Source organism: Oryctolagus cuniculus, chromosome 12 (assembly GCF_964237555.1).
Source record: "Oryctolagus cuniculus chromosome 12, mOryCun1.1, whole genome shotgun sequence".
NCBI lineage: Eukaryota > Metazoa > Chordata > Mammalia > Lagomorpha > Leporidae > Oryctolagus > Oryctolagus cuniculus.
The window spans coordinates 64,779,070-64,800,363 of record NC_091443.1 but is presented as its reverse complement, the minus strand read 5'-3'; the positions used below and the strand labels follow the sequence as shown (position 1 = coordinate 64,800,363).

The 21,294-nt window shown below is 42.4% G+C and overlaps 1 protein-coding gene across 50 annotated transcripts in view; it reads right to left on the bottom strand.

Annotated features, from left to right (window-relative positions):
• MGA (MAX dimerization protein MGA) overlaps window positions 1-21,294 on the bottom strand; it is a 154,432-nt gene that overhangs the window by 48,560 nt on the left and 84,578 nt on the right. For all 50 annotated transcript variants that reach the window (XR_011380862.1, XR_011380863.1, XR_007910446.2 and 47 more), the window contains exons 3-9: window positions 16,262-17,207; window positions 14,021-14,099; window positions 13,811-13,906; window positions 6,014-6,145; window positions 5,709-5,813; window positions 3,704-4,365; window positions 2,609-2,954 (exon numbers count right to left, since the gene is read on the bottom strand). Coding sequence is in view for 44 of the 50 variants with exons in the window: in XM_008269142.4 (XP_008267364.2) it covers window positions 2,609-2,954; window positions 3,704-4,365; window positions 5,709-5,813; window positions 6,014-6,145; window positions 13,811-13,906; window positions 14,021-14,099; window positions 16,262-17,207 (2,366 nt within the window). In the remaining 6 variants the exon portion in view is untranslated. The remainder of the gene's footprint in view (window positions 1-2,608; window positions 2,955-3,703; window positions 4,366-5,708; window positions 5,814-6,013; window positions 6,146-13,810; window positions 13,907-14,020; window positions 14,100-16,261; window positions 17,208-21,294) is intronic.

Sequence of the window (21,294 nt, the reverse complement as noted above, 5' to 3'; positions counted from 1 at the left end):
ACCGGTTCAAGTCCCAGCTGCTCCAGTTCCTATCTAGCTTTCTCCTGTGGCCTGGGAAAGCAGCAGAGGATGGCCCAAGTCCTTGGGTTCCTACACCCACGTGGGAGACCCAGAAGAAGCTCCTGGCTCCTGGCTTCAGATCGGCTCAGCTCTGACCATCTGGGGATGTGTGAACCATCTGGGGTGTGTGGCCATCTGGGGTGTGAACCAGCGGATGGAAGACTGGAAGACCGACCGACCGACCGACCAACCAACCTCCCTCCCTCCCTCCCTCTCTCTCTCCCTCTCTCTCCCTCTCTCTCTCCCTCTGTGCCTCTCCTTCTCTTTCTGTGTAACTCTTTCAAGTAAATCAATAAACCTTAAAAAAAAAAAAAACTGCATTACATTCTAACATTTAGCACTAAAGTAAACATCTTTTAATTTTCCAAAAACTTTTTGAAAAAAAGATTTTTGTTTGAAAGGCAGAGAAGAAAGAGAAGAGACAGAAAGAGAGCGAGAGAGAGGGGCCGGCGCTGTGGCGCAGTAGGCTAAAACCCTGGCCTGAAGCACCGGCATCCCATATGGGCGCCAGTTCTAGTCCCAGCTGCTTCTCTTCCAGTCCAGCTCTCTGCTGTGGCCTGGGAAAGCAGAAGATGGTCCAAGTCCTTAGGCCTCTGCACCCACATGGGAGACCCAGAAGAAGCTCCTGGCTCCTGGCTTCAGATCAGCGCAGCTCTGGCTGTTGCAGCCATCTGGGGAGTGAACCAGCGGATGGAAAACCTCTGTCTCTACCTCTCTGTAACTGTGTCTTTCAAACAATTAAAATAAATCTTAAAAAGAGAGAGAGAGACAGAGAGAAAGACAGAGAGACAAACAGAGAAGAAGCAAAGAAAGCATGCTTTCACCCACTAATTCACTCCCCAAATGGAAATAACTGCAGGGGCTAGGCCAGGCCAAAGCCAACTCAACTACTTGAGCCATCATTTGCTGCTTCCCAGACACGTTAGCAGGGAGTTGGATCAGAAACAGAGTATATAGAGGCCAGCGCTGTGACGTGGTGGGTAAAGCCAACACCTGCAGTACTGCCATCTTGTATGGGCGCTGGTTCGAGTCCTGGCTTCTCCACTTCCAACCCAGCTCCCTGCTAATACACCTGAGAAAGCAGTAGATAGGCCGGCGCCGCGGCTCACTAGGCTAATCCTCCGCCTAGCGGCGCCGGCACACCGGGTTCTAGTCCCGGTCGGGGCGCCGGATTCTGTCCCGGTTGCCCCTCTTCCAGGCCAGCCCTCTGCTGTGGCCAGGGAGTGCAGTGGAGGATGGCCCAGGTGCTTGGGCCCTGCACCCCATGGGAGACCAGGAAAAGCACCTGGCTCCTGGCTCCTGCCATCGGATCAGCGCGCTGCGCCGGCCGCAGCGCGCCGGCCGCGGCGGCCATTGGAGGGTGAACCAACGGCAAAGGAAGACCTTTCTCTCTGTCTCTCTCTCTCTCACTGTCCACTCTGCCTGTCAAAATAAAATAAAAAAAAAAAAACAAAAAAAAAAAAAAAAAAAAAAAAAAGAAAGCAGTAGATGACGGCCAAGTCTTTGCGCCCCTGCACCAGTGTGGGAGACCGAGAAGACGACGACCCTGGCTCTTGGGTTTGGTATGGCACAGCCCAGCCATTGCAGCCATTTGGGAAGTGAACAGTGGATGGAAGATCTCTCACTCTTTCTCCTTCTCTCTGTAACTCTACCTTTCAAATAAATAAATAAATAAATCTTAAAAAAACTGAAACTAATCCAACAGGAAATATAAATTCATTCATTCAAGAATGAAGTAATACATAACTTGGACCTATATCTATACCATATTTTATCCAAAAGGAAAAATAAGCTTTTCAAAATAATACTCAATACTCAGCTCTGTTCTGCCCTTCAACTACTTGGTGAATGGCTTCAACTATGAACAAAGGGTTTCTTACTCAAAATTTCTTTCACATTCTCTTATTTACTTTTTATTTTATTTATCATTATTTGACAGAGACAGAATAAGATAGCTCCCATTCACAAGTTCATCTCTTAATATCCATAGCAACCAGGGCTGTGCCAACCAAAGTTGGAAGCCAGGAGTTCAATCCCAGTCTCCCATGTGGGTGGCAGGAATTCAATCACTTGAGCCATCTGCTGCCTCCCCAAGGTATGCATCAGCAGAAAGCTGTAAGTGGGAACACAGCTAGGACTTGAACTTTGGCTCTCTGACATGAGACGTGCGCACCCCAGCTGGCAGCTTAACCATTAGGGCAAATGCTCAACCCACCAATTTCTCCTTTCAGAACATACGACAAATTAATATATAGATCATCTTATTCTATCCAAGTAACATACGTGGGAGGAAGGGGAGAGAAAAGATACAGAAAGTGGATGAATACGAAAGTCCAAGTACTTCAAATCAAGCACAAAAAAAAGCCATTCTTAGTAAAACTATGTTAAATAGGTGTGTGTTACATATCACACATGCAGTTCAGAAAGACCAAGTGAGGGTAAAAAAGAATTCTCAAAGCTCTTAATAGATCATTGGTCAGGATTAAAGTAGGTAATATTGTTTTAAAATAAAAGTAAGATGATACATGTTTTAACTCTCAATACTCACTGTATTCCAGCTTCTTTCTCTTCTTTTTCTCTTTCAATTGTTCTTCCTCCTCCCTCAATCCTTCTTCTTCTTCCCTTGTGTCCTCTCCTACAGTATCATAAAATACTGGATCTCGAGGAACGGCTTTCCTCTGGAAAGGTTTAGTTTTGGATCCCCCTTTAACAAGTACAACTTTTCTTTTCAAACAAGTGCAGCCAAACATGCAGTCTGGTCGGCGGCAATGAGCAGGCTGGCGCTTCTCCAAAGCCAGACTGGAACATACACAACCCAGTCGACAGAAGTCATTGTTGCATGGAGGGGCTCGTTTCCTTATGATTGTATGGATGGGCTTAGTTTTCAGAGATGCCTGAAGTTAAAGCACAAAGTCATAATTCCACTAATCATCCCCCTACAGCATGACCAACTTACAGTCACATACTGGTCTGCTGCCTTCTCTGACTCTGAGTACCCATAACAAAGATTAATGTAGACTCATAAAACATAGCCAGGGCTCAGTGCAATACCCCATTCCAATGCAGAGTAAATATTCTAATTATATATTCTAAATACTAAGAATGGATTTATTATCAATAAAAATCATATATAATGTTCTTTGCCAGAAACATGGGTCAAACCTAATCTGTTTCATCAAGTTTCACTGGCACACACTCAGGCTCATTCATTTACAAAGTATCCCATATGAGCGCAGGTTGGTATCCCAGGAGCTACACTTCCAATCAGCTCCCTGCTAATGTGCCTGGGAAAGTAGTGAAACATGGCTAAGTGCAGAATTTTCAGTTGTTTAACAAGATTAGCAAATTCACTTATCCACATGTTGGAAAAGAGATTTTCAGAATGGCCAACTGCCTTTATGTAGAAGAGGAACTTTATTCGAAAGCCCAATCATACCGTCTCCCTTTGCTGGTAGGGAGGGACCCATATTTTTGTGTCTAGGTGGCAAAGAACAAATGGGAAAAGACAGTTCCTCAACTGTCAGCATTAATTAACTGCTGAAAACAATCTTATCTTTCTGCCAAAAATCCCATTCCCATTTCCCTGTACTAATCTTATTCTAGCCAAGTACTAAAATGCTTCCAAAAAACACCAGATACTTACTTGAGCCGTTAGCAGAGTTGTTAAGGATACATCTGCTCGCTCTTCGGTGATATAGGTCCTTGGTTTTCCTTCCCAAAGTGCACAGTCTTCCAGGTCCATTAGCTTCACCTGAGATTTAGACAAGCCTGGAGGACGAGTTCCCTGCTGCTGCTGCTGCTGCTGCTGCTGCGCTTGCCTCAAACTAAGCTGCTTTGGAAATCCGTTTTCATCTGAAGTTGGCCCAACAAAGTTATTCACCTGATTTTCTGAAACTGTGCTTGAACAGTTCTTGGCAACTTTATCTCCCGGAATCATATGAGAGTGCTTCTGCCTTGGAGACACAGGGTATGGTAAAATGGATTTATAAGATGATTTAGTTCGGCCACTGAAACTTGCCTGTTTGCTTTGAGACTTTGCCTTTCGAGAGGCAGGGGGAACAGAATGAGGCTTCAAAGAGTAAGAGGTAGAAGGGGAAATTATAGATTGCTTCTTTAATACACTATCAAGTGTTCGCACATAGCTAGTACTCTTGGTGGGAAGCTGGTATACTACAGGAGATGTAGGGGCATTGGCAGAGAAACCCATGCTTGTTTCCATCAGTTTGCCTTCATTTTCCAAGTATTCATCTAGCTTATCACTGCAGAAAGCTGAACGGTTTTTCAACGAACCTTCTGAATTTCCACCTAGAAAAGAGACACAAGATACTTAAAATCTAGGACAGATCTTTAGATCTCTAGGAAAACACACCGAAAGAAAAAAAAAAGTATTAAATTATAAGCTGTTGAACCTTCCAACATGCCCCTCATCAGAAGGAAGGAAAAAACATAAAATCAAGTGAAATGACTGAGTCTCATAAACTAATTCTAATAAAAGCCAGCCTCCAAAATTATCTTATCTTAAAATCATGAAATTACTGTTCAGTTCTTATTTTTGCAAACTGCTAATTATAAATGTAAGCCATCAACCTCTTTGACAGCTTTGGACTGAAATACAGAAACCATAAACAAGTAAAAACATAACTGTAAAAAACAGAATTAAAACAGACCTCAACAGGACGTCAAGGGATTATTTAAGAGACTAGGATATCTAGAACTCATACAAAATGCTAGGAACAAGGTAAAGCTACAACAAGAAAAGTGTAACATTTAGGTTTCTTTTGTTTATTTATTTGGGAGACAAAGACACAGACACAGACACACAGACAGAGATAGTGTCCATCTACTGGTTCATTCCCCAAACTGCCATAACGGCAAGAGGGCCAAGCTGGGAACTGAGAACACAATCCAGGTCCCCTCTGTGGGTGGCTGGAATCAAGAGTTGGACAGAGAAACAGCTTCCATGTGCACCAATGTGGGAACAGGTTAGCAGAGATCTAAACCACTAGGCTAAATACCTGCTCTAAACATTTTGGATTTTGGCTGTTTGTTTTTATTTATTTGAGAAGCAGAGAAAGAGAGCTCCCATTTGTTGGTTTACTTTCAAAATGCCTGCAATGACAGCTGCAGCTGAGAATTCAGTCTAGCTCTCCTACATGGGAGGCAGGTGCTCAATGACTTGAGACCTCACCACTGCCTCCCTGGGGTGTGTATTAGTAGCAGGTTAGAATTAGAAGCCAGAGCTAGGCACAGAATGCATGCAGTCTGATACAGGATGTAGGCATCTTCACTGCCAAGCCAAATGTCTACTCCCAAACATTCACTTTTAAGGAACCAAAAATTAGTAAAGAGATAAGCATTACACTATTGTAACACTGAACAAAGATTCAAAGGTGGAAAAAAAAAAAAAAAAAACCTGATTAAAGTGAAGACAACAAACAAGTGCAATGATAAAGGAAGAGCACTAAGAAAGGAGACCAGTTAGCATACACAGTCAAAATGCCTGAATTAGAAAATAGGAAGTAAAACTCAGCAAGGCAATGATTTCCAGTTCATTTTAAACAATGAAAAAGAAAACAACCAAAACTTACTTTTAACAAAAAATTTTGGCTAAATGATTCAGAATATAGTTGCAATTAAAAAAAAATTACCTTCATTCCTAGATGCAGAAGCACTATGAAACTTTCCCCTCCATCCTTTGATCTTGGTAAAGTCATTGGTCTTCCCTGTCCTAGAAACAAAGGGAAACCCAGTATCTACAAAGAAAAAGTGAAACCAATGACCAAAATGCTAGCAAGCCAATATCTAAAGTGTATAAATCACTTATTAATACTATGTCAACAGACAAAACATCTGCCTTAAAATAGTCCAAATGTCTCCAACAAAGGTAGCTTTTAATTTATATTATAGATAACCTAAACTTTAAGAAAGAAATTTACAAATACTATATACTTACCAGGAGAGGCAGGGTTGGTTCCTGTAAGGTTCCAAAATGGAAAGCTAGTGGCTGGAGCCAAAGGTAGCTGTACTCCCAAGTATTTAAGATCAATGCTCATTGTTGGATCCACTGAATTCAATTTTAAGCCCACTACAAGAAAAAAGGACCACAAATCAAATCTCTCTCTATTTTCATATTATTTAACCTTTGGCAGAGGGTTCAGAATGAATTAACAGAGCCAGCATTTCAGCACAGTTCAGCTGATACTTCGGACATCAGCATCCCATAACTTCACTTCTGATCCAATTTCCTGCTTAAGCACACCCTGGGAGACAATAGGTGATAGCTTAAGTACTTGGGTCCCTGCCAGCAACATGGAGACCCAGACTGATTTCTTAGTTCCTGTTCCTGGCTTCAGTCTAGCCCAGCACCAAGTGTTGTGACATTTGGGAAATAAAAAGTCCTAGGAAAGCTCTCTCTCTGCATTCAAATTTAAAAAAAAAAAAAAAAAGCAGCAGGGAAAAAAAAAAAAAAAAACCAACAACAAACCAAACTCATTGTTTAGAAACTACCACGACCAACAAAAACACTTCAGGTTTAATCAACATTTCTTCTACAATTTCAAAGCAAATGTGGAAAGCTTTTTAAGCTTTTTATGAACTCAAAATATTTAAATGCTATTTTCCATAGAATAATGAAGCTATAAAGTTAATAAAGGGTAAAGAAATGACATTATTGAAATGAAATTTAACAAACTATTCCAAGCATTAATTTTTAGAGATAAACCTAGAATATTTTCAAAGAAATGGAGTTGGCTATGGGATGTGGGATACACAGCAGACTCATAGAATGACAAATGTCCTAAATAGCACTCTGGCCTCAGAATCAGCCCTTAAGGCATTTAGATCTGGCTAAAAAGCTCATGAGAGTTCCTCAGGCATGGAAAGCCAAGACACTGTGGCAATAAATGACCTAAATGAAAGATCTCTATAAGTGAGATTCCAGAGGTAAGAACAGGCCATCAAGGAAGGAGGTACCTTTCTCTGAAGGGAGGAGAGAACTTTGTTTATGGCCTTGTCTAAATAAGGTTGGGGTTTCTGAACTCAAGAGGCTTCCACAGCCTTGGCAGCTCATGACAAGAGCCTCAGGTGAGGGGCCAGCACTGTGGTGTAGCGGGTAAAGCTGCCGCCTGCAGTGCCACATCCCATATGGGAGCTGGTTCGAGACCCAGCTGCTCCACTTCTGATCCAGCTCTCTGCTATGGCCTGGGAAAGCAGTGGAAGACGGCTCAAGTCCTTGGGCCCCTGCATCCACATGGGAGACCCAGAAGAAGCTCCTGGCTCCTGGCTTCAAATTGGCCCAGTCCTGGCCGGAGTGAACTAGCAGATGGAAGACCTTTCTCACTCTACCTCTGCCTCTCTGTAACTCTACCTTTAAAATAAATAAAACAAATAAATTTAAAAAAAAAAAAAGAGCCTCAGGTGATTACTTATGTCATAAATAAGAGTGTTAACTGTTAAATCAACAACAGGAGACACTGTGCACTTATTCTCTATGTAGGATCTCTGTCCTTAATGTGTTGTACTAAGTGAATTAATGGTAAAAAATAGTTTTCAAACAGGACTTTATGCTTTGTGTGTCTGTGTGGGTGCAAACTGTTGAAATTGTTACTTAGTATATAGTAAGTTGATCTTCTGTATATACTATATTATAAAGATAATTAAAAATGAATCTTAATGAAGAACGGGATGGGAGAGAGTAGGAGACGGGAGGGTTTGCCGGAGGGAGGGTGGTTATGGGGGGGACCACTATAATCCAAAAGTTGTACTTTTGAAATTTATATTTATTAAATAAATGTTTTCTAAAAAAAATAAAATGGAGTCAGCATCACTCAATTACTAAAAATATTTAGCCAAACTAAGTTACTTTCAAAATTTTAAGTCTTGCTATTTAAAGGAGGCACAAGGGAGGTGGGGAGAAGAAATAAAATAAAATAAAATAAAATAAAATAAAATAAAATAAAATAAAATAGAAAAAAAGGAAAGCAAAGAATTCAGTCTTAGACCTTGAAAAGTAAGTAGCACAAGGATTACAAATTTAACTGCTTAATAAAACTGAAGGGACTGGCACTAAGGCTTAGTAGGTTAAGCCTGTGCCTGCAGCACCAGCATCCCATATCCAGCTCTCTGCCATGGCCTGGGAAAGTAGGAGAGGACAGCCCAAGTGCACAGGCCCTTTGTACCCACGTGGGAGACCCATTAGAGGCTTCTGGGTCCTAGCTTTCAACAGTCCAGCTTTGGCCATTTCAGCCACCTGGAGAGGGAACCAGCAAATGGTAAACACCTCGCTCTCTCTCTGCCTCTGTCTCTCTGTAACTCTGCCTTTCAAGTAAATGAATAAATCTAAAAAAAAGAAAGAAAGGGAGAGAGAGAGAGAAAGAGAGAAAGAAAAGAATGCAGCTGAATACAATTTGACAGGTGCCAACAAAGTGCTGCAGCTGGCTAAGCAGCACTAACATTCCATATGAGCTCAGGCATAAGTTCTAACTACCCTGCTTCCAATCCAGCTCCCCACTAGTATGCCTGGGAAAGCAGAAGATGGCCCAAGTACTTAGTCCTCCAGGTTCCTGGCCTCAGTCTGACCTAGCCCCAGCAGTTGAGGTCATTTGGGGAATGAACCAGCAGATAGAAGGTCTCTCTCTCTCTCTCTCTCTCTCTCCCTCCCTCCCTCATTCTCTTACAAAGAAAAATTTTAAAACAAAATAAATACATTTTAACAACTTTAGGATTAAGTAAAAACTTAAGCTTAAGGAAGAATCCAAAAGCAAGTAAAAAGTGATGGCTCACAGAAACATTTTGTTTGGCTTTGATTTCATTTTAATTTATTTGGAAGGCAGACAGAAGGAGCACAAGCATGGATGTGTGTACAACTCCTATCCACTGCTTCACTCACCAAATGTTCACCAAGTCTGGAACTAGGCCAGAATGAAACCAGGAGCCAAAACTCAATCCAAGTCTCCCACAAGTAACTGGGCTGGAAACAACTACCTGAGCCATCACTACCTCCCAAGGGTCTGCACTAGTGGGAAGCTTCAATCAGGAGCCAGAGAGGCAGCCATCATACCCAGGCACTCTGATATAAGATATGGACATCTTAACCACTAGGCTAAATACCTGCTCCTGGCTTTTTTTAAAGGACGTTTAGGGGCTGGCGCTGTGGTGTAGCATTAAAGCTGCTTGCCTGCAGTGCCGGCATCCCACATGGATGTCAGTTTTGAGTCCTGGCTGCTCCTCTTCCGATTCAGCTCTCTGCTATGGCCTAGAAAAGCAGTGGAAGATGGCCCAAGCCCTTGAGTCCCTGGCACCCACATGGAAGACCCAGAAGAAGCTCCAGAGGCCTAGCTTGAGATTGGCCCGGCACTGGCTGCTGTGGCCATCTGAGGAGTGAACCAGTGGATGGAAGGCCTCCCTCCCTCCCTTCCTCCTTCTCTCTCTATCTCTCCCTCTCTCTCTCCTCTGCCTCTCTGTAACTCTACCTTTCAAATAAATCAATAAATCTTAAGTCTTTTTTTTTTTTTTTGACAGGTAGAGTGGACAGTGAGAGAGAGACAGAGAGAAAGGTCTTCCTTTCTAATGGCTGCTGTGCTGGCGCGCTGCGGCCGGCGCACCGCGCTGATCCGAAGCCAGGAGCCAGGTGCTCCTCCTTGTCTCCCATGTGGGTACAGGGCCCAAGCACTTGGGCCATCCTCCACTGCCTTCCCAGGCCACAGCAGAGAGCTGGCCTGGAAGAGGGGCAACCAGGACAGAATCCAGCGCCCCGACCGGGACTAGAACCCAGTGTGCCGACACCACAGGCGGAGGATTAGCCTATTGAGCCGCAGTGCCGCCCACAAACCTGGTATTATCTGCTACTACTACTTAAAAAAGGATATATATATAACTGACTCCAGCTTCAAAGGAAAATATGGGAAGAACAGAAAATATCAGACCCACATTCCCATATGACAACAAACCACTGTCTCTTTAGAAGAGGTGCCATATGAGGCCCGTGTTTTGTCACAGCAAGCTAAGCTGCTGCCTGCAATACCAGCATACCATATCAGGGTGCCAGACCCCAACCTAGCTCTCTGCTAACATGTTTAAGAAAACAGCAGAAGACAGCCCTAGCGCTTGGACCCATGCCACCCATATGAGAAACCCAGATGGAGCTCCTGGTTCCTAGCATTAGCATGGCCCAGGCTCCAGGTGTTGTAGCCATTTGGGGAGTGATCAAGCAGGGTGGAAGATCTCTCTCTCTCTCCCTGTCACTCTGTCTTTCAAATAAATTTTTTTAAAAAAAGAAGAGGGGCCAGCGCCATGGCTCACTTGGTTAATCCTCCACCTGCGGCGCCAGCATCCCATATGGGCACTGGGTTCTAGTCCCGGCTGCTCCTCTTCCAGTCCAGCTCTCTGCTGTGGCCCAGGAAGGCAGTGGAAGATGACCCAAGCACTTGGGCCCTACACCCGCATGGGAGACCAGGAAGAAGCACTTGGCTCCTGGCTTCGGATCGGCACAGCACGACGGCCATAGCGGCCATTTTGGGGGTGAACCAACGGAAGGAAGACCTTTCTCTCTGTCTCAGTGTCTAACTCTGCGTGTCTAATTAAAAAAAAAAAAAAAAAAAAAAAGAGGTTTATGTGCTCCAAACCACCAGAACATACAACTTTACCTCCCAAATATGAGCAAATTTCACTTTATTTTACCCACTTAGTTTCCAAAGAATTTGACTTGACATCCATTCCTTAAAGGAAAAGATTACAGTTTTGCCTAAAGTATCTGTAAGAAAAAGCAAAAAAATCAAACTAGAGCCAACCAGGAAATAACAGGCAAATAGACCAGAACAAAAATGCTGCCTGCAAGCATATTTACCTCTAGAACTAAGACTAAAACAAATGAGGAAATTAAGAGATTACAACATAAATATCATAATCCTACATTATTGAAGTACTGTATATAATGAATACAACATGGAAGTAGGAGGGAGAAAAAGAATATGAACTGATATTATTTAAATAAAATAGCAAATATTGTAAATAGCAAGACTACTATAATGTAATTGTGACTGCATTACCCAGTCCAGACCACTTGGATTGAGATTGGGACTTGTATACATTTTTTTCTAAAGATTTATTACATTTAACTTGTAAGGCAGAGTTACACAAAGAAAAGGAGAGATTGGTATTCCATCCACAAGTTCACTTTCCAAATGGCCACAATGGCCATGGCTAAGGCAAGTGAAACCAGAAGCCAGGAGTCTTCTGGGTCTCCCACGTTGGGTGCAAGAGCCCAAGCACTTGGGCCATCTTCCACTGCTTTTTCCAGGTACATTAACAGGGAGCTAGGTAAGAAATGGAGCAGCTGGGACTCAAATGGTGCCCCTATGGGATGCCAGCAGCATTGCAGGCAGCAAAGCAATATCAGACCCACACTGATTGAGCAGGCACTGTGGCAAAGCAGATAAAGCTGGCGCCAGCACTGCTGGCTCTAGTCCTGGCCAGAGTTGAGCCGATCTGAAGCCAGGAGCTGGGAGCTTCCTCCAGGTCTCCCACATGGGTGCAAGGGTGCAGGGGTCCAAGGACTTCGGACATCTTTTACTGCTTTCCCAGGTCACAGCAGAGAACTGGATCAGAAGACAAACAGCTGGGGCTCGAACCAGCACCCATATGGGACACTGGCCCTGCAGGCCAAGGCTTTAACCCACTGTGCCATAGCCCTGGCCCCTATTCCACTTCTTATCCAGCTCTTTGCATTGGCCTGGGAAAGCAGAAGAGAATGGCCCAAGTACTTGCACCCCTACACCTGCATGGGAGACCTGGAAGAAGCTCCTGGTTCCTGGCTTCAGGTTGGCCCAGCTCCGGCCATTGAGGCCATTTGGGCAGTGAACCAGCGGATGGAAAACCGCTCTCTCGCACACAACCTCTCTCTCTCCCCACCTCTGCCTCTCTGTAACTCTGCCTTTCAAAAAAAAAAAAAAAAAAATCTTTAAAAATATCATTCTGTCACACAAAGCTGTCTCTCATTAAAGCAGAAATTCTTCAATAAAACCATTTGATTCACAAAGATTCGGGGCAATGGGGCCTGTGTTGTGGCATAGCAAGTAAAGCCACCACCTGCAACATCAACATCCCATATGGATGCCTATGCAAGTTGTGGCTGCTCCACTTCCAATCCAGCTCCCTGCTAATGCACCTGGGAAAGCAACAGAGGACAGCCTAAGTGCTTGAGCTCCTGCACCCACGTGGGAGACCCCAAAGAAGCTCTTGACTCCTGCTTCAGCCTGGCCCAGCCAAGGCCACTATGGCCATTTGGACAACGAACCACTGGATGAACAACTTCTCTCTGCTCTGTCTCTATATTTTACTAACTCTGCTTTTCTTTTTTTTTTTTTTTTAAGATGTATTTATTTGACAGTGTTAGACAGTAAGAGAGACAGAGAGAAAGGTCTTCCTTCCATTGGTTCACCCCCAAAATGGTCACTATGGCTGGCGCTGTGCCAATCCGAAGACAGGAGCCAGGTGATTCCTCCTGGTCTCCCATGCAGGTGCAGGGCCCAAGCACTTGGGCCATCCTCCACTGCCTTCCCGGGCCACAGCAGAGAGCTGGACTGGAAGAGGAGCAACCAGGACTAGAACCTGGCACCCATATGGGATGCTGGCGCCACAGGTGGAGGATTAACCAAGTGAGCCACAGCGCCGGCCCCCCAACTCTGCTTTTCAAATAAAATAAATCTTAAAAAAAAAAAAAAAACCACGCATAGATATTTGACACAGCAGTTAAAGATGTCTCTAGGACATCTACCTCCCAAATCAGAATGCCTGTGTTTGAGTCCTAGCTCCACTTCCAATTTAGCCTTCTGGTAACATGCACCCAGGGACCAACAGTTTTGCCTCAAGTGGCTGGATCTCTGTCACCTACATTGGAGACCCAGACTTGGTTCTCAGCTCTGGCTTCAGCCTGGCCTATTCCTGCCTGTCATAGGCTGTTGAGGGAAACCAGCAGATGGGAGACAGCTCTCTCTTTCAAAGAAATTTTCTTAAAAAATGAATGATCATTTTATAAAGTAAACTTCTGTCTGACAATTTATAATTTTTTGACTCTTAGAATCTTACATACACAGTCCTTTGAAGAGAAACCTGGTTCAGAGTCAAAAACCCCATAAATTACTCCATGAAACACAATAAAAATCAAAGATATTAAAAATGGAAATATGGCCCACAATCTTTTACTACAATTTACTTTCATGTTAATAACTATAGATATCATTATTATAAAAAGGAAAAGAATAAGCAACATTACAGTGAAATAAAAATAATCATGAAAAATTTAAATTCTTGACACGACATCAATTATATAAAGTATATTTCTGCCACATAAGGAATACACATATATTTGAATACATAAACATACTACTAAGTATTTAAGTTCAAGGAGAAACATTCTCCTCCAGAAGAAAAGCAAAAACACAGAGAAACCAAAGTTAAAAAGATGGGGAAGAGCAAACCTGGGCTATAAGAATAAACAGAGAAAATACTACTTCTTACCATGATTTTTTTCTATATAAATCAAGATAAAGAATATCTAAACATGTTTTTAAGTTAAAGAGAAGAATTATAGAAACAGGAAAGAGAAAAATGCAGATAGACATGCTGAAAGAAATGAATCCAGGGTAGAAGGGATCTCTGGAGGAAAAACAGAAAAGGAAGGAAAGAGAAAGAGGATAAAAAGAAATAAGAGAATCAAAGAAAACCTTGGCTTGTATCTTTTAGAGAACATTACCCTCTTGAAGACCAGGATGTATCACTTGCTTGTGCCTCAAGGACTTCAAATCTTCTATTAAATCCTTTTCTAACTGAGAAATTCGTGCTCTGCAACCTAGTCACGAAACAGGCAATGATTAAGATATTACATACTACATAAGAGTGAACACTGTGTATTTTACCATTAGAGCCCAACCATACAGATATCTCATTTCAAATTATATGATACCTGGGTCATTTGTGGTTGATGCCTGTAGACTAGAGGGTTCTTCTGCTGTTCCATCAACAGTGTGAATGTCCAGTGCTTCCTATAGATTTTAAAGAAAAAATGTAGGGTATTATCACTTTAAAAAGTACATCAAGGCCGGCACCGCGGCTCACTAGGCTAATCCTCCGCCTAGCGGCGCGAGCACACCGGGTTCTAGTCCCGGTCGGGGCGCCGGATTCTGTCCCGGTTGCCCCTCTTCCAGGCCAGCTCTCTGCTGTGGCCAGGGAGTGCAGTGGAGGATGGCCCAGGTGCTTGGGCCCTGCACCCCATGGGAGACCAGGAAAAGCACCTGGCTCCTGGCTCCTGCCATCGGATCAGCGCGGTGCGCCGGCCGCAGCACGCCAGCCACGGCGGCCATTGGAGGGTGAACCAACGGCAAAGGAAGACCTTTCTCTCTGTCTCTCTCTCTCACTGTCCACTCTGCCTGTCAAAAAAAAAAAAAAAAAATCAAAATTTAAAAAGAAAAATTAAAAAAAAGGAGGAAAATGCCACCATGCAAACAGTGTTGACTCCAAATTCACACAACAGGAACAATTTTTTCTTATTTTTTGCTATTTTCTAAATGTTCTATATTAATGTTACTGTACTAATCCGAAGGAAAAAAGAGAGCAAAAAGTCAATATAATATCAGTTAACAGACCTCAAACTGGACTTAAACCAGTTTGTACACTGATTTATCAGAAACTACATAAAGACAGGTTACTAAGGGGGCCGGCGCTGTGGTGTAGTGGCGGGTAAAGCCTCTGCCTGAAGTGCCAGCATCCCATATGGGTGCTGGTTCGAGATCTGGATGTTCCACTTCCGATCCAGCTCTTTGCTGTGGCCTGAAAAAGCAGTAGAAGATGGGCCCCTGCACCCATGTGGGAAACCCAGAAGAAGCTCCTGGCTCCTGCCTTCAAATCAGCACAGCTCCAGCCACTGCGGCCATCTGGGGAGCAAACCAGTGAATGAAGACCTCTCTCCCTCTCTGTAACTCTGCCTTTCAAATAAATAAATAAATCTTAAAAAAAAAAAGTAAGTTTTAAAGATAGGTCACTAGCCAATCAAGAAAAATTATAAACAGGTAGAAAGAATTAAACAGTTAGTAGAACATCGAACATTAATGTAGCCAATTTAGAAAGGCTTCTATAAAAATCTAAAAGAATAACCTGGTTGAAGAGTCCACAGAGAATAAACAAAGCAATTATTGGTGTATTAGAGAACAGAGCTACTACTACTCATTAAAACTATGGGGAGGAAAGGCTGGGATCTCAAAAGAGTTAATAAACTTTTCAAGTATTTTTATTCCTTTTCGAGTTAAAAATTCCAGTAAGACTCAAATATTAAAAAACAGAACAGAGGCCAACACTGTAGTACAGTGGGCTAAAGCTTCCGCCTGTGGTGCCAGCATCCCATATGGGCGCCAATTTGTGTGGCTGCTCCTCTTCTGATCCAGCTCTCTACTATGGCCTGAGAAGGCAGATACTTGGGCCCCTGCACCCTCGTGGGAGACCCAGAGAAAACTCCTGGCTCCTGGCTCCAGATCAGCCCAGCTCCTGCAGCCATTTGGCATTTGGGGAGTGGACCAGCAAATGGAAGACCATTCTGTCCCTCTGTCTGTAACTTTACCTTTCATATAAATAAAATCTTTAAAAAACAAAAAAACAAAAAACAAAACAAAACAAAACAAAAAAAAAAAACAGCTAAATGAGTGAGCATATGACCTCAAAGGTAAGCCTCCAGCTGGGACATCCTCATACAGGAATGGCTGAGTTCCATATCAGCCTCTGGCTTCTGATTCCAGTTTCCTGATAATCCAGACCCTGGGAGGCAGCAGTAAGGACTCAAGTAATCAGGTTCCTAGCACTCATGTGAGATACCTGGACATTATTTCCACTGCCCAGCCACTGCAGCCATTAGGGGACTGAACCAGCTAACAGGAGCTCTCTGTCTCACTATCTCTAATTAAAAAAAATTCTTAAACCACATAGCTAAATACAGTGCAATCACAAACTGAAATCTAAGTAGATATAATTTTTATGTCTATTCAAACAAACTATCTCAAATTGGTCACTCAACCAAATCAAACACTCTGAAGACATATTCTCCCTTTCACAAATCAATGAATTCATCAAACTGGATTCTAAGTTAGTTATCAGCCAGTATACAAATCAAGAATAACTAATTAGCTTTAAAAAGAATGCTGAAAATTAATAATCTTACCTTTGATTCAAAGGAAACAAAAAGAACACCATCTACATCCTCCAAATCAGGCTTTACATCTGGAAAGGTAGTCCCAGAACCCACAGGGATGTTCTTTGTAGAACTTAGAGACCTTCCTGTGTTTTTGGGTGGTCTCCCTGCTTTTGAGAATTTCAATTTCCGTGGCCTTCCTCTTTTTCCAGGAGTATTTGGAGGGACATTCTGATGAGTGCTTAGAGCCTTTGGAGTAGTTGTGATCTTAAACATAGTTGTTCTCTTTCTGCCCAAATCCTCTTTTACTGAAAATAAGTTCCCAGCAGAATCCTTTGAACTCTCAAGTACTCCTTCTGTGCTGATGCCATCAAACATTTCCGGGTATTTCCACTGAGGCTCTTTAAATAAGGGATATTTTTGTACCACTCCAAGATCTGGTGAAAGCTTCCTAAGACCATTTTCTGATTCCCTGCCTAAACAGAAGCCAGTACCACTGGAATTTTCAATGTATGCAGGCAAATATTCGAATTCTGACAACCCAGATTTATCTTTCCGCGACATGGAAAGCATATTATCCGGCAGCTCAGAAATCTTCACTGTACTTTTGGTGACAGCACATGGCTCCAGATAGACTACTGGCATCTTCCCAGCATCTAAATTGAACATTTTTGCTTTTGCAACACCTGATGGGCTACTTGGTAGCCATTTAGAAGACTGATGGTCAGCTTCAAGGTTACCAACTTTATTGTGCCTCTTTAGTTGTTTCTCTAGTATAGGGTCATCATCGCTGTTTGAGTAGACATCTGTTTCTTCATCTGTCTCTTCCTGTTTCACAGCGACCCCTTCTGGGCACTCACCAAGCTCATAGTCATAATCATCTAGAGGTTCCTCTTTAATAACAACCTTGAAGTTTCCATTTGGATCTAATGGTGAGGCAACATGGGAGCTGTCATCAAAACTGTTGGCAACAAAACTGAAGAGATAGGGAAGAAGAGATAAAAAGTACGAAACTATACATAAGTAAGTTAAAGAGGAGGGGGAAAAGTTTTTCTGAAACCAAGTAACATATCAGATTTTATGAATAATTTCTCAAAAGCATTCTCCATATCCTAGAGTCTCAAAAGCAGTTAATATTACATTTTCATATTTTTGCTATTCTTCACTTAAAAATATACAAAATAAAGAGTAAAGTTCCCTTTTACCATTCAAAATGCACTATGTTTCTTTCATTATTTTTCATATGAACTCAGTTTTACAAGTCAGCTAGCACTGACCTAAAACACAAACTCCAAATTCCACAGAGATTAACAACTGTCAATATAGTAAACACACGTCCATCACAATAAGGAATCAGGAAAGGGCTTTCAAGCTGACAGATGATTTTTCTCTTTTGCGTCTGAGATAAAATTAATGTAACATAAAACATATTAACCATTTAAAGTATACATCTCAATGGTTTTCAGTATATTTACAATGCTGTTACCATTTTTGAAACTGAAAAACTGACTTTCAATGTAAGAACCCACTGATAATGCTTCCAAATTAAAAGGGTAGGGTAGTTGCATGATTCATATAGATTACGTATAATTTATCAAAAAATACCATAAACATCTGGTTCCCTACTCATTCTAGTCACTAAAAACATAAGAACTGTATTGATGCACCTTGAGAACAGAAATAAAGAATTAATTATCATAGATTCCATATAAAGTGATACAGCTAGAATTCTCAGATACACAAATGCTATTACAATCTCTGCATCCCTCAAAGCACCAACACACAAAAAAATGTTAGCAATACAGAAAAAGTGTGAAAACTGGTTTTAGGAAAACTACACACATTCACAACACATATTCATTAACAAATAATATGCAATGAACTAGATCTTTTCCATCTGCTGGTTTACTCTCTAAATGTCTGCAACAGCTAGGGCAGGGCCAGGCTGAAGCCAGGAGCAGGGAGCTCAATCCAGGTCTCCCATGTGGATGACAAGGACCCAAGTACTTGAATCGTCACTTGCTGCCTATCAGAATGCAGAACAGCAGAAAGCTGATCAGAAGCGATGGTACAACTGGAACCTACACTCCAATATAGGATGCCAGAGTCCCAAATGTCATTTAAACCACTACACCAAACACCATTTTCCCAAAATACACTCTTCAATTTACTCAAAGACATGAAAAAGCCAGAAAAAGTGAGGATCTAAGGAGCTACAATAAAAATAGGGGCAATTTAATTCCGTATCCAATAAAAGAGGCAATTCTGCATCCATTACCTTTATTACTTAAATTGCCTTCCTAAAATATTGAACTGTAGGGAGCCAGTGCTGTGGCATAGTGGGTAAAGCTGCCACCTGCAGTGCCGGCATCCCATATGAGCACAGGTTCAAGACCCGGCTGCTCCACTTTCAATCCAGCTCTCTGCTATGGTCTGGAAAAGCAGCAGAAGATGACCACCCAGAGAAGCTCCTGATTCCTGGCTTTGGATGGGTCCAGCTCTAGCCATTGCAGCCATTTGGGGAGTGAACCAGTGGATGGAAGATTCTCTCTGACTCTGCCTCTGCCCAACTCTGCCTTTCAAATAAACACATAAACAAATATTTTAAAAAAAGATATTGACCTGTATAAATGTTATTTCTCTGTTCCAAAGAATTTCAGGGACAGGTATTTGGTCTAGCGACTAACCCACAGGTTGGAACACTCATATCCCATTTATAAGTGTCTGAGTTCAGGTTTTTCCCTGGCCCAACTTCAGTTTTCTGGTAATTGGCACCATAAGTGGCAGCAAGTGATGGTTCAAGTAGTTGGGTCCTGGCCACCCTCATGTGAATTGAGCTTCAGGCTTTGGCCTGGCCATTGCTTACATGAGTGAGCCAGTGGATAGGAGCTCTCTCTGTCTCTTTCTCTCTGTTCTCCTTCTCTGTCTCTTGAATAAAGGAGGAAAAAGTCCAAAAAAGACATTTGAAAGGCTTCCGAAACTAAAAAAAAAATAGAAACATACTGGGGTACCTTCCCAAACCCAACATAATTTATGCTCAGTCCTCAGTCCTTTCAGTTTAATCTCTCTCTTTTATTTATTTATTTATTTTATTTATTTTATTTATTTTTTGACAGGCAGAGTAGACAGTGAGAGAGAGAGAGAGAGAAAGGTCTTCCTTTGCCGTTGGCTCACTCTCCAATGACTGCTGCGGCTGGCGCGCTGCGGCTGGCACACCGTGCTGATCCGATGGCAGGAGCCAGGTACTTCTCCTGGTCTCCCATGGGGTGCAGGGCCCAAGTACTCAGGCCATCCTCCACTGCACTCCCTGGCCACAGCAGAGAGCTGGCCTGGAAGAGGGGCAACCGGGACAGAATCCGGCGCCCCGACCGAGACTAGAACCCGGTGTGCCGGCGCCACAAGGCGGAGGATTAGTCTAGCGAGCCGCAGCGCCAGCCCCTTTCAGTTTAATCTTAACCAATATGTCCCATTTTCTTAAATATAGGACATCTATAAAGATGTAAATTGTGCAATATATATACCACATGTGGCTAACTTTGAAATGTATGTTACGGGGCCAGCACTGTGGCACAGCAGGTTAAAGCCACCACCTATAATGCCAACATCCCATATCGGAGTGCTGGTTTAAGTCCCCCAGTTGTTCCACTTCTGATCCAGCTCCCTGCTAATGTGCCTGGGAAAGCAGTAGAAAATGGCCCAAGTTCTTGGGCCCCTGATACCTATGTGGGAAACCCGATGAAGCTCCTGGCTCTTGGCTTCAGCCTGGCCCATCCCTGGCCATTTGGGAAGTGAACCAGTAGAAAGAACATATCTATCTCCCTCCCTCCCTCTCTCTCTCTCTTTCTGCCTTTCCATTAAATCTTAAAAAAAAAAAAAAAAAAAAAAACACGTGTCACTGAAATATTCATAGAATGGAAAACTTTGGACTTAATGGGTTAAATAATAATATAATCCAATCACCCAAAATACTTCACTTTTCTTTCTCAGTGCAATAGAATACATTTCCAACATCAAATTATCAATAGAGCAGAAATTTTTTCAGCATTTGCCAACTCAAAGTCATTGTCTTATAAAACTTAATCTCATACATGCATAAGCAACATAAATGTCATTATCTAGCCTTATACAACTTACTTACATAAGACCTTGACCTTACTGGAAAATCCTTCAACACAGGACTTCTACTTCAGTTAGAATGTACAACATACTCCACCCCCAAATCACTTCTGTCGTTTTCCTAAAAGTCATAGATGATGGGATACAAGTCTAATAAATGAACTGAATTTCAAAGGGCCCAACCTTCTCTAGGTGACCAAAGATTGCTACTGCTTTCAGTCCTCAGAACCATTCATATTGCCTGAAGACACAGTGAGCAAATAAAAAATGGAGCTAAAGGCAAAGGACAATTGCTGGAACACAGAAACCTGTCAAACTGTGAATGCCTTGGCATAGGCAGACTGGAATCTGGAAGACTTCAAAGAGAAGATCACTCCTCCTACCATCTAAATATCATCCCAGAGAACTTCAACAGAATAAGTGGCAGTGATGCAGAAGCTTGGCCTAAAAAGACAGAGAGAGCTTTGTACTTTCCCAGTACTTAGATCCTAAGGTCTTGGCCAAGAGAAGAGCCAAATCACACACTTAAATAAAGTCAAAAATAAGGTGAAATTTACTCAAGTGATAATCCATTTCAAATCACTTAGTCTGAAGGACAGAACAATGAAAAAAAATCACTTTAAAAAGAAGAAAGTGGAGAAATATTTCAAGAGAAAATGAACAAAAATCTCGAAAAACTCAAAAGACTTAACTGATAGATTCAAGTAGCTCAGGAAACATCAAAAAGGATAAACACACACACACACACAAATCATACCCACACACATCAAGCCCAGGGTGCTAAAAACTGAGGCTCAAAAGAAAAACCTTTTAAAAGCATGAGAGGAAAAACAGCAAGCACAGTCACTGGAAGCACAAGAGCAACAGAACCACTAGACTGTCTCACCATAGCTATGTAAGTCAGAAGACAATGGAGTACACCCACCATAAAATGCTGCAATAAAATA